The sequence below is a fragment of the Myxocyprinus asiaticus genome, chromosome 37, assembly GCF_019703515.2.
Source record: "Myxocyprinus asiaticus isolate MX2 ecotype Aquarium Trade chromosome 37, UBuf_Myxa_2, whole genome shotgun sequence".
NCBI lineage: Eukaryota > Metazoa > Chordata > Actinopteri > Cypriniformes > Catostomidae > Myxocyprinus > Myxocyprinus asiaticus.
In genome coordinates, this window is record NC_059380.1 from 35,899,569 (window position 1) to 35,913,383 (window position 13,815).

At 44.4% G+C, this 13,815-nt stretch overlaps 1 protein-coding gene across 3 annotated transcripts in view; it reads left to right on the forward strand.

Annotated features, from left to right (window-relative positions):
• Nucleotides 1–13,815, forward strand: part of LOC127427885 (cyclin-dependent kinase 18-like) — a 113,474-nt gene that overhangs the window by 33,939 nt on the left and 65,720 nt on the right. For all 3 annotated transcript variants that reach the window (XR_007894991.1, XM_051675787.1, XM_051675789.1), the window contains exon 2: nt 5,275–5,410. Coding sequence is in view for 2 of the 3 variants with exons in the window: in XM_051675787.1 (XP_051531747.1) it covers nt 5,293–5,410 (118 nt within the window). In the remaining variant the exon portion in view is untranslated. The remainder of the gene's footprint in view (nt 1–5,274; nt 5,411–13,815) is intronic.

Here is a 13,815-nt window from a genome sequence, read left to right on the forward strand (position 1 = left end):
CTTTTACTGCCCTGTCCCAGTTTTTCAGCTCCCTCGCTCTCACTACCCTCGATGGTGGAGCGGCCAGGGGGTATTCGGTGATCCCCCAGGTGGATAAGGCGCTCGCGGTGCACTTGTGTCCGCAGAGTGCTGCACCTGGCGCGGGCGCCCGAAGCTCCCGTCCAGGGCCTGTAGGTTTACATTGTAACTGATGACTGTGGCCTGCGGTGCTGCTGGACAAGCCGCCTCCGCCCTGCACACCATGGCTGTCCTGCAAGTACACCAAGCCAAGGCGCTAAAAGAACTGCATGAGGGTATTTCTGACCCGGAATTGATGCAGGAACTGCTCTCGGCGACCGACCTCGCTCTCCGGGCGATGAAGGTCAAGGCGCAGTCACTCTGGCAGGCAATGTCCACCCTGGTGGTCCAGGAGCACCACCTTTGGCGGCCAAGGCACGTTTCCTTGACACCCCCATTTCCCAAGTTGGCCTGTTTGGCGACACCGTCGAGGACTTTGCCCAGCAGTTCTCATCGGTGAAGAAGCAGACGGAGGCCTTACAACATATCCTGCCCCGGTGCAGCTTAAGACCCCGCACCCTGTCTGCTTGTCATCAAGGGCCCCCTTGGCCCGGCTCCGGAGTGGAGCCCTCCGCAGGAAGCAGATGCCGCCAGGGGCAAGGAGACCCACTTCTCTGGGGCTGGTCAACAGACCACTCCATCCCCCGGTGGAGGGCCGGGAGGAGAATCTTTTGTTGCCAAATGCCCTGGAGGCTGCGGCACCCAAAAGCCTGACAAAATAATGGTTCCCTCATCTCCTGGGTCACATATCCGGTGCGCTTGGCCGTCGTCACTTCCACCTTGGACTACGGGGACGAGATTCCTCCTCCCCCCTCCTTGGCCAATCTTATGGTGGGCGGCAGGAGCAAGGTAAGTGCTTCGATGTCCCTGGACTCAGCACGGCCACGGGGCTCGAGTCCCCTCGACGTGGCACCTCGACCTCCGCCCCACCACGAGGCCCCACCTGCCGGTACCTCCAACGTGATAATTCCCTTGGTCCCCGTCGCCTGGAGTTTGGGCTCATGGTTCGCGATTCCAACCCGTCGCGATGGCTGACCTGGACCGTCCAACTCGGCTATGCAATTCAGTTCGCCAGGCGCCTGCCCAGGTTCAGCGGCGTCTGCTTCACCTCGGTGAAGGGCAAGAACGCCACTACCTTGCGTGCGGAAATCGCTACCCTTCTGCGCAAGGGCGCGATAGAGCCTGTCCCTCCAGCCGAGATGAAGAAAGGGTTCTACAGCCCTTACTTCATCGTACCAAAGAAAGGCGGTGGGTTGCGACCAATCCTGGACCTGCGAGTATTGAACCGGGCTTTGCACAGACTCCTGTCCAAGATGCTGACACAAAAACACACTCTAACAAGCGTCCAGCATCAAGATTGGTTTGCGGCGGTAGACCTGAAGGATGCGTACTGCCACATCTTGGTCTTACCTCAACACAGACCCTTCCTGCTGTTTGCCTTCGAAGGCCAGGCATACCAGTACAAGGTCCTTCCCTTTGGCCTGTCCTTGTTCTCTTGCATCTTCACGAAGGTCGCAGAGGTAGCCCTTGCCTTGCACAGGGTCTGTGCAAGTAGGCTAACTGGGGGAAATGCATATTTGCATAGTCCAGGAGGCCAGCTGTGTGCCAGTGCATCTATACTGAGGGGTGCCTCAGTCAGGGCATGCCAAAGTGGGCAGTGGGAGGATTCCCGGGAAGCAAACAGGTCTACCTGTGTTCGATCGAATCGACTCCAAATCAGCTGGACCACCTGAGGTTGGAGTCTCCACTCTCCCCTGAGGGTAACCTGATGTGACAGTGCGTCCGCTGTGGTGTTGAGGTCGCCCAGGATGTGAGTGGCTCATAGCGACTTGAGGCGCTGCTGACTCCAGAGGAGGAGATGGCGGGCGAGTTGTGACATGCAACGGGAGCGTAGACCGCCTTGACGGTTGATGTATGCTAGCGTTGCTGTGTTGTCCATCCAGACCAACACGTGCTTGCCCTGGATCAACGGCCAGAACCTCCACAGGGCGAGCAGTACTGCCAACAACTCTAGGCAGTTGATGTGCCAACGCAGACATGGGCCAGTCCAGGAGCCGGTGGCTGCGTGCTTATTGCATCCGGCGCCCCAGCCCATCTTGGAGGCGTATGTTGTAACCACGATGCGCCTGGAGACCTGCTCTAGGGGAACCCCTGCCCGTAGAAATGCAAGATCAGTCCAAGGGCTGAAGAGGCAGCGACAGATCGACGTGATGGTCACGCAATGTGTCCCGTGGTGCCATGCCCATCTCGGGACTCGAGTCTGAAGCCAGTGCTGAAGCAGTCTCATATGCATCAACCCGAGCGGTGTGGCTGTTGCTGAGGATGCCATATGCCCCAGGAGCCTCTGAAAAAGTTTGAGTGGAACTGCTGTCCTCCATCTGAATGCCTTCAGACAGTTCAGCACTGACTGAGTGCGTTCATTCGAGAGAATAGCTGTCATCGAGACCGAGTCCAACTCCAGACCGTGAATAGAGATGCTCTGAACCGGGGAGAGCTTGCTCTTTTCCCAGTTGACCCGAAGCCCCAGTTGGCTGAGGTGCCGGAGCATGAGGTCCCTGTGTGTGCACAGCAACTCTCGAGAGTGAGCTAGGATTAGCCAGTCATCGAGATAGTTGAGGAATGCGGATGCCCACTTCCCTTAGTGGGGTCAGGGAGGACGAGGAACAGGTCAGCCTAGTAGCAACCTACTGGCCCACCCAGATGTGGTTCTTGGATCTCATCTTCTTCATGACAGCCCCCCCTGACAAATTCCCCTGAGGAAGGACCTTCTTTCTCAGGGTCGGGGCACTATCTGGCACCCATGATCAGACCTCTGGAATCTCCACGTCTGGCCCCTGGACGGGACGCGGAAGACCTAAGTGGACTACCACCCACGGTGGTAGACACATTCACTCAGGCTAGGGCTCCCTCTATGAGGCGCCTGTATGCCTTGAAGTGGTGTCTGTTTGCTAAGTAGTGTTCTTCCTGACGTGAAGACCCCCAGAGATGCGCAGTCGGATCGGTGCTTTCCTTCCTGCAGGAGAGGCTGGAGGGGCGGCTGTCCCCCTCCACCTTGAAGGTGTATGTATCTGCTATCTCAGCTCATCACGATGCAGTGGATGGTAAGTACTTGGGGAAGCACGACTTGATCATCAGGTTCCTGAGAGGTGCTAGGAGGTTGAATCCCTCCAGACCGTGCCTCGTCCCCTCGTGGGACCTCTCTGTAGTCCTTTGGGGTCTACAGGAAGCTCACTTTGAGCCATTGGAGTCAGCTGAGCTTAAGACACTCTCTTTGAAGACTGCCCTCCTGACTGCGCTCACTTCCATCAAAAGAGTAGGGGACCTGCAGGTGTTCTCTGTCAGCGAATCATGCCTGGAGTTCAGTCCAGGTTACTCTCACGTGATCCTGAGACCCCGACCAGGCTATGTACCCAAGGTTCCCACGACCCCTTTTAGGGATCAGGTGGTGAACCTGCAAGCGCTGCCTCAGGAGGAGGCAGACCCAGCCTTGGCGTTGCTGTGTCCAGTGCGAGCTTTACGCATATATTTGGATCGCACGCAGAGCCTTAGAAGCTCCGAGCAGCTCTTTGTCTGCTTTGGTGGACAGCGGAAAGGAAGCACTGTCTACAACCAGAGGATTGCCCACTGGGTCATTGACACCATCGAGATGGCATACCAGGCTCAGGACGTGCCACCCCCTGCGGGGTTACGAGCCCACTCTACCAGGAGTGTGGCGGCCTCCTTGGCCCTGGCCAGTGGCCCCTCTTTGGCAGACATCTGCAGAGCAGCGGGCTGGGCAACACCCAATACCTTTGCAAGGTTCTACAGTCTCCAGGTTGAGCCGGTCTCGTCCCGTGTATTGGCAGGCATGAGCAGGTAAGTTCCCCTCCCTTGAGGTGAAGACGTGCGCTCTTGACTCCCAGTCGTGTTCACAGACTGTGATCCCTGGATGACTTTCCTACATAGCCCTCTGGCAGTTGAGTTTGCGGAGAAACTCGATGACCAGCCCAGTACGTGCGCTAATGAGCCCCTGTACTGAGGTAGGTGCTCCACATGTGCTGGTTCCCCAAAGGCGACCCCATGTGATATTTTCCGCAAAATTGTTTCCATGTCGGCAAACTGCATCTTCCTTGGGCAGAGGCCTCTCTGCCCCCGGCCGCCATGCTCTGTAGAAACTCCTCCCCCTTCGGTAGGACCTACCTTGGGACCTCTCCTCATGACATACTTCCGACAAGACTCAGTAAGACCATGTGACGTATTCCACTCTTTTTGGGGAGAAAAGAGAGGGAAAGAGGCCTCGGCTGGGCTAGCCTGTCCCTATAGTTGGGCAGTCGACTTGTTCCCGATGGACCATTCGACGCTCATAAGAGCGTTGGGGGAGGTTACGTGACGGCCTGGTGCGCTGGCTATGAGGCACACAGTGGTCTGCCCATCACACACCGCCATTTCATGTAACACAGTTCAGATAGCTGTGCCGTTTTGTATAGGGACCCCTAGTGTCACTACATCAACACAACGTCTAGTGAATGACAGATAGGGAACGTCATGATTACTTTTGTAACCTCCATTCCCTGATGGAAGGAATGAGACATTGTGTCCCTCATGCCACAACGCTGAACTACCCGCTGAAATGGCCGGGACCTGGTCTCGGCTCCTCAGCACAAAACCTGAATGAGTGGTTGCATACCAGCTCCTTTTATACCTGTATGTCCGGGGGAGTGGCATGCAAATTCCACTCGCCAATTCTCATTGGCCTTTTTTCTAAAAAGCAGAGGTGTTTGGGGCTCCCAAGAGTGACCCCTAGTGTCACCACATCAATACAACGTCTCGTTCCCTCCATCAGGGAACAGAGGTTACAAAAGTAACCATGATGTTTTCCATGAAGTGTACCATTAATAAAAGTCCTGGATAAAGTCTTTGTGTAGCAAACATCGAATTTCACACTCTTACTGTAGGTAAAAGGAGCCAGTGATGACAGAACAGAGGCAAAACTTTGTGAAAAACTGTAAGCATTAATCTAAGCATGACTCAATGTACTGTAAGCTCTCCAGTTTAATTTAATTGGATTTTGAAAGAGAGAAAACAGCAAGAACACTGTTAGAGGCCCATAATATTGTAACACTTTGTGTTTGAACTCTTGACTTTCATATAGAGAACAAAACAAGACAAATTAAATTTTCTCAATTTCGAAAAAAAAAAAACAACACATGCAGATGTTAATTCAAACTGTTCTTGTAGGAGTTCTTGTCCAGTGAGATGAACAAGATGAAGAACTTCAAGAGGCGTTTCTCACTCTCCGTGCCACGAACAGAGACGATAGAAGAGAACGAGTTAACGGAACAGATAAATCATTTCAACATCTGCTGCAATGACGGTACGACTTTCCTCTCAGTATTAACATTCTCCCATTTACAGCTCAAGACATCCGAACATACAGTATTTAGGCATCATATCATAGTCTTAACTTACACAGTATTAGCTGTTTGTTTTGTATTACTGCTGTGCATAATCAAATGTGCTTATAGTTTGTATTACAAAATGTATAATATGAAAACACATTTTATCCTAATTTGGGCACTTTTACTGTATATGCAAACTTATGTGCAAAACAATTGCAACCTAGTCTTTGGTGGTTTTTCACATCTGTTCCAATCTTTTAATGTCATTAAATCCAGACATTGTGAAAAATTGTAGGTTTTTAAAGACATCATGAAACATCATTCACAATGCATTCAACATACAGTAAGTAATATGACATATTTGAGTAAAACAGTATATTCAGCAAGAAATATTGTAAAGCGAGACTTGATTTGATCCATTAGCAGTTGATTTGATGCAAAAAGTGGGCTAATATGTTATTGGTTAATGGTTTTCCCTGCCCACAAGGCCTTGGTTACATCAGCAGAAAGAAAAGTCATTCAGATCTAGAGACAGTTACTGATTTGACGAAGGATTATGAAAATCAAACTTTTTTTAACATTTCAAATAAACGTGAAATGACATTCTCAATCCATTTTACTTTCATAATGTAACATTTCACAGTGAAACAGGATGTTCAACAAGAAAAAACGAGGGCAGGACTCAAGCGCCATCTCCCATCAAAAATGTTTGCTTCAATTCAAGTGCGCTGCATGAGGAACCTCCGAGACATGGGATCAACCAGCCTGTGTAGACCTCCGGGGGTCAGGGTTACTCCAGAGTAGATGATGAGGAAACCGATTTCTAGCCCTCGAGCATCTGTGCTCATCTGACCAAACGTCTCAACTTAAATTGCAGTCATGGTTATCTTTGTGCCTACAATATTAATGCAGAGGTAATAGTACTATTCTGCTCTCCTGTCTGGCTCTTTGGTGTTACTGCCTTCATAAGTCAATATTAAATTTCTAGGGAGAGTGTACAAGCAAGACCACTTCAAGAATTTAAGACTCTGTTGAAGATCTTGAGGGGGGATTTCGCACAACTGTGGTGTTACAATATTTAAAAAAAAATAATATCTATCTGGGGAAAAATGTATCATTCTGGTTATTGGCCAGTGTGTATCTTGTTATAACTCAAAAGAAAAAATCTTTATGCTCTTTAGTTTGAATTCCAATCAACTTCATATGAACAAGTCACAGAATAACTGGGACTTGAAAGTGAACATAAATAATGATCACACCTACAGTAAATTCACTGACCATCTGATGTATATAGCACTGAAAAAATGGCAAGTGCTGACTGAAATGACAAGCTCAAGGAGTGAGGGTGCATAGGTTTTGAAATTAGTCTGCCTGGAAACAAAGTCGTGTTTACAATTTATCGGGGTAAGAGCTTCTGATAAAGAACTATTGGAAAGAAACATTGGATTTTGCCAGGTTAGTGGCAGCAAATCTTAGAAAGATAAGCAGAGTTTTGTTTAAGTCACTTTGTAGCAAGTAAACTAGATATCGATGAGCAGAACTGTATATTGCCAGACTGATTACACTTTGAATTCAGAAACAGGAGTTTGAAAATTCTGCTGCTGTAATCGATTTGAGTTTACGGACATTCAAGCCACTGCCCCCAGTGGCTGAAGCTGGATGTGTTGTGATGAAATGTCCATAGGGTGGCGCCAAAAGCAAGTTGTATTTTCATATGTAAATTATGTTTTACAGTGAACAGGAATGCATATTTTATTAACCCTACTCCCTAGCCTAAACCCCAACCCTAAACCTAACCGTCAGTGGAGTAAAAATTTCATTTTAGAGTAAAATGCAACCTCTGAATCACACTCACCATTGTTTTTGTGAATTACGATTAATCCCTGGTTTCTGTGGGATGAGAACCCATGTCATGGAGATTGCCCAGGCTATCAGTAGCGCCACAGGAAAAGGTGAACACATTTTAATTGCTGAAAAAATTTCTGATGGGGCATGATGCTTGACAGTGATTGGGCAGAATGGGGTATGATTTTAGGGTAAATTAACATTCGGAAGTGGCATGTTAATATCCTGTGTGATCATGTTGATTCTGTAACTTGCCAAGCTACAAGCTACTTTTAATTTAAAGTAAATAAACTTTAAGTTACCCTTAAAGTTACATTTTAAAAACATAGTTAGCTACACTCAACCCAGTAACAAAAAGTAGTACTACTCTGAAGATACTTTGTTTTCTGTGTTATGTCTGTGAAATAGTGACATATTTTTGTAGTTTTCTGTTAGCTGGCCATTATTTATTTATTTTTTCTTCACCAGTCTGTTTTTATGGTGTAATTTATTTCAGATTAACCTGCTGCTACATGTCATGTAAAAGCAAAACAAACTCTGGTTGGTCACTTTACATGTTGGTCAAACATCCTATTCATGTCCAAGTGGGCAGTTCTCGGTCAAAATAAGCCTGCAATGTGAACCAGACCTTATGTCGAAAGTCAAAAGCCTGGCTACGTGAGACCTGAGACACGCTTAATAAAAATATACTAAGAAAATAAAACCGCATGTTGAACCTCCAGTCAGTTATAGGACAGGGATTTGGCTCTAGGTGCAGGCTGGGAATGAAACATTTGTTTGGGGAGCAATCAGGTTCCTCAGCTGTCAGTTTGAGGCAGCTGTTTCCACAATGCCCAATTTTTCCCCATCATGGGCAAGCTGCTTTGATTGGCTGAGAGAACGGCAACCCCCCAGGAGATGCAGTGGTGACGGAGACAGCTGGAGCTGGATAGAGTTTGGAAGGAGGGAGTGGATTTGAAGAGAGATGGACAGGAGATGTGTGAGCGATTTTCATATATTTACATCGTCCCCTTATCTCCAGCTGCAAAGGAACCTCCAAGCCAAGCGTGGAGGGAGGCAAGTCTGCACCAGCCGGGTCAGGGAGGAAAAGCAATGCTTGAAAGCGCCTTCGAAATGGAACGTTCGATTTGGCTTGCCTATAAAATGTTGTGCTCATTAGTTTACATACTCCTTGGAGAATCTGTAAGATGTTTAGCTGCCTAACAGATTTTTAAGTATATCCCACAAGACAAAATAAGAACTGAAATTACACAAATTACTATTCTAAAGTTTACACACCCATGGCTCTTAATATTGTGTGTTGTCTCCTCGAGAAGTCCTTGCTTGCAGCATTTTGTGAAAGATTTGTATGTAAATTTAAAGAGTGTGTGAACTTTAAAACAGGACAATTTGTGTAAATTAAATTATTATTTTTGCTTTTGGAGTATATGTAAATACTGTATCTGTTGTGCCATTTTAGCTACATCAGGGCAATACTAAATGAAAAACAAAATGCATTTTTGCAAGATTCTGCAATGGGGCTAGTAAGCTTACAAGCAAAATTCTACCTTTTATAAGGCTTTTTATTTATTTATTTTTTATGCCAAGGGCACCAAAATATTATTCAGTAGACTTCCTTTCTAAAATATAAATACAGCTATACAGTATATTTTAATGTGCTGTATGTATACCTATTGATACTGTGTGAGAAAAAATAGTGACATAAAGGCAACAAGTTTGCAAAATTAAATCATTGGATTTTATACTGTCATTGTACAAAGCTAAAATAAATTATTAAAATATTATCAGAAAAAAAAAAAATATTACGTTTTTTTCTACCCAGCATAAAAGCAATGTTAGATGTATAAACCTGAAGTCTCATGACAAATGTTATAATAATACGAAATGGTGATATAGTGAGAAATCAGACATGTTACGGTTAAGTTAGGGTTAGGACAATAGTAAATGAAAAACAAAATGCATTTTTCTAATACCAATTTTTTTCTTAGAAAATTATAAACATCTTACAGATCCTGCAGTGGGGCTAGTAAACTTGCAAGCAAAACTCTACCTTTTATAAGGCTTTTCTTTTTGATGCTAAGGGCACCAAAATATTATTCAGTAGACTTCCTTTCTAAAATACAGAGAGCTGTATATTTTAATGTGCTGTATGTAGACCCATTGATACTGTGTGAGAAAAATAGTAGGTGTGATATAAAGGCAACAAGCATGCAAAATTAAATAATTGGCTTTTATATTGTCATTGTACTAAAGCAAAAATAAATTATTAAAATATTATCTGGAAAATATTTAGTTTGTATTAAGTTTTTTCTGCCCAACAATTTTTCCTTAGTTTATCCCCTGATGCAAATCTAACCTAACAATGACATCTAAATCCTTACCCTATCCCTAAACCCAACCATGATTTTAATAGAAATATAACTTTTGTGTTCCATGAAAGAAAGAAAACATCAGGGTTTGGAATGAGACGAGGTAAGTGTAGTACAATTAATTGACATCTGTCATTTGTTTTGCATAAATAAATATGGAATGAGTAACCAAATTTGTTCACTGACATTTTCTTTCTAAAAAGAAAGTGTTGGATAGGAGGCTACCAAAAATGTTTTGCCTGTATTGTTTAGATTTGAAATTCTCTTTGTTAATTGGATGGTCTCAATGGGAATAAAAGTCTGAATAAAAATAGAAATATACAATACAAGTACAAACTATTCTTACGTGATACTGATTTATTTTTTCTTTTCTCTTTTTTCTTTCTCGAATTGTTTCTTTCTGTGAAACTGTCAAAAGAATAAAATATTCACCTCAACTGACCTCATGATCACCGGCCTGTTTTCCGAAAGCATGATGAAACAGTAATATCCCATTTGTAAAAAATCTCTGAAATATGCCACTGACCTCCTAGCATCATTATGTCCTTTGACCCCAGTTTGAAATCCCCTGCCTTAGATAATTAGAACTCAATCATGGCAAGGTTAATGTAGCGACCTGACGGAGAGACCGATCTGATTCAAGTTAGGGAGGCAAGCCTCATATTTCTTCCCTGGCAGCATGTCAACCCTCATTATCTCGTTATATTTGTGATGTATCGCTGATCGCCATGCAACCAAGTAATTCTCCATGGAGTGCCGCCCATGATGGAGTCATCATGCAAATGTCGGAATAAGTCTTTTGGTTAACAAGTGTTTCTTGATTACCAGAAAGATGTAAGCTATATTTAATGATAATGCTTCCAAAATGGCTTTTTTTGACAGATTCCTTAGAAGGTCTAACATAATTACACACCCAGAAACACCCACGCTCGCACACACACAGAGATTGTTTTTATAAGCACACCAAAAAGCACATTGAGCAGTTCATTTTGCAGAGGATGAATGTAATGTGTGTTAGGCAGAACTGAAATGAGATGCATCTCATTTCGAGTCAGTCATAATAATAATTGCCAGCTGTTGTGTGGCTCTCTGGCTTGGCATGAATGAAATATGTTCTCACTTCTGATGAAAAGCATCAAGGACTGCAGTGCCTCAACCGTTTTGCTTAGAGGTATGAATGCAAAATAATTGTATGAATGAGGAACCGGGTGTTTAAAGGTCTATGCTTGCGCAAAATAGCATAAATTCCAGCACAATTGCACATTACAAAAAAACAACCAAATAGAGCTTAGGCCAAGTCCACACTAATATGTTTTTGGTTTTGATACATTTTCGATAGCATTTATTTTGCTATGTTTATGGCTTTCATCCACATTGGAATGGTGTTTTCCTCCACCGAAAACTGAGACTTACGAAAACGCTCTTCATTACCGCATACCGCATTTCGTTATCAAATGATAATAGACTAATACTCATATGAAAATAATTATTTGAAAATGCATTAATTTCGATACTTTTACGGCTCCCATTCACACTGGAATGACACTGAAAACGGAGACTTTTAAAAACACTTTCCATTACCGCATACTTTGAAAAGCGATGACATTAGGAAACTGAAAATCAAATCAAAATCAAATCACATTTATAGTCACACAACCATATACACAAGTGCAACAGTGGGTGAAAGTCTTGGGTGCAGTTCCGAGCAACATAGCAGTCATGACAGTGATGAGACATAGATGAGACATATTCTAATTTGCAATAAACATCAGATTTACACAACACAATTTACATATCTAATATACACATAATTATACACAACACAATAAACAAATAATAATATGCAATGTACAGTATACAATACACAATATAGAATACACATACACATAATATAGAATGCACATACAATAAAACATTATATAAGTATATATAAAATATACAGTAGGTTTTATTGTACTGTACTGACATTCAAGCTGTCGGCTGATAGTCAGTTGCCAGTGTGTTGTTAAGAGAGAATATAATTTATGACAGTCCGGTGTGAGATAATAAGATTAATAAAGTGCAGTGCTGATGTATATTGATTGTGAGAGATCAAGAGTTCAAAAGTCTGATTGCTTGGGGGAAGAAGCTGTCATGGAGTCGGCTGGTGCGGGTCCTGATGCTGCGATACCGCCTGCCTGATGGTAGCAGTGAGAGCAGCCCATGGCTCGGGTGGCTGGAGTCTCTGATGATCCTCCGAGCTTTTTTCACACACCGCCTGTTATATATGTCCTGGTGGGAGGGAAGCTCACCTCCGATGATGTGTCTGGCAGTTCGCACCACCCTTTGCAGGGCTTTGTGGTTGTGGGCGGTGCTATTGCCATACCAGGCAGTGATGCATCCAGTCAGGATGCTCTCTACAGTGCAAGTGTAGAACCGTATGAGGATGTGGCAGTTCATTCCAAACTTCCTCAGCCGTCTCAGGAAGAAGAGGCGCTGATGAGCCTTCTTCACAACAGCCTCAGTGTGGACAGACCATGTGAGTTCCTCTGTGATGTGGACACCGAGGAACTTGAAGCTGCTGACTCTCTCCACCGGTGCTCCATTGATGGTGATGGGGCCGTGTTCTCTGTCTTTTCTCCTGAAGTCCACCACAAGCTCTTGGTCTTGCTGACATTGAGGGAGAGGTTGTGCTCCTGACACCAACATGTCAGAGTGTGCACCTCCTCTCTGTAAGCTGTTTCATCACTGTCAGTGATCAGACCTACAACCGTCATATCATCAGCAAACTCAGTGATGGCATTGGAGCTATGTGTTGCCACACAGTCATGTGTGTACAAGGAATACAAGAGTGGGCTGAGAACACAGCCCTGCAGGGCTCCAGTGTTGAAGGTCAGTGATGAGGAGATGTTGCTGCCCATTCTAACCACCTGGCATCTGCTTGACAGGAAGTGCAGGATCCAGCTGCACAGCAAGCTGTTTCAGCCCAGAGCCTGGATTTTCACATAAAGCGTGGAGGGCACTATGGTGTTGAATGCTGAGCTGTAGTCTACAAACAGCATTCTGACATAAGTGTTCCTTTTTTCCAGGTCGGAGAGAGCAGTGTGTAGTGTAGATGCAATGGCATCATCAGTGGAGTGGTTGTTGCGGTAAGCAAACTGCAATGGGTCCTGTGAGGCAGGCAGCACAGAACAGATGTAATCTCTGATTAGTCTCTCAAAGCAATTGCTGATGATGGGGGTCAGAGTAACAGAACATCAGTCATTTAAGCAAGTGATTTTGGATTGCTTTGGTACAGGCACAATGGTGGACATTTTGATGTGGAGTTGGAGTTTGATGTGCAATGGAGTTTTCAAACAAAAACTGTTAACCTTGGTCTATCTGTTAATCCCTTAAAGTTCTAATATTAATTCCAACCTAGTCTCAAAGAATGAACGTTACTCTAACAAAATTTTTGCAAACTGACTTTTCTGTTTTGCCGCAGTTTCCTGTTGAAATTAACACTAGAGGTGCTACAAAACTGTGCATTACATTCACTTCCACACAAATCTCGTCTACAATGGTTGATTATGACTTCATACACACTGCTATGTTATGACATCAAAACACTTTTACTCTAACGCATCATTTGAAATATGATACATTTTAACGCTTGTATTACAGACCCACCTACATTTACACACTTATTCCAACGTTATTAGCTTCCGCGGTAGCTTGCATGATATAGTGTTGTACTTTGGACTTGAAAGTAGAGGTCTGCGTGGGACTGTATTTTCCATCCCATACCCGCCCGCTCCCACAAGTTCACCAGCTCTCTACTGCATTGATATTCTTCCCGACTGCCCACGTTTGTTTTCACACAGGGCAAAAACCATATGAATAGACAACAAGTGTATACAAAGAACGATATATAACGATATATTTTTCTGTTATTGGCTTAATCAGATGACATGTGGCATGATGCCCATCTAGCTCACCTTAGGTTGATTTCTTAACACCTTATTGACCATTTTCAGTCCGAATTTTACATCCTTTGATGTCACAGTGTGTCCAAACTTTGCTCTGCCATTCTTCTAAAGCCCTGTTGACTACCTGTTTTTGTAAAAAACATACTAACTGTAAAATAAAATAGAAATAATAGTTTTTTTTTCATTCATTATTTAATAGACTAAAAAGAGATATACACA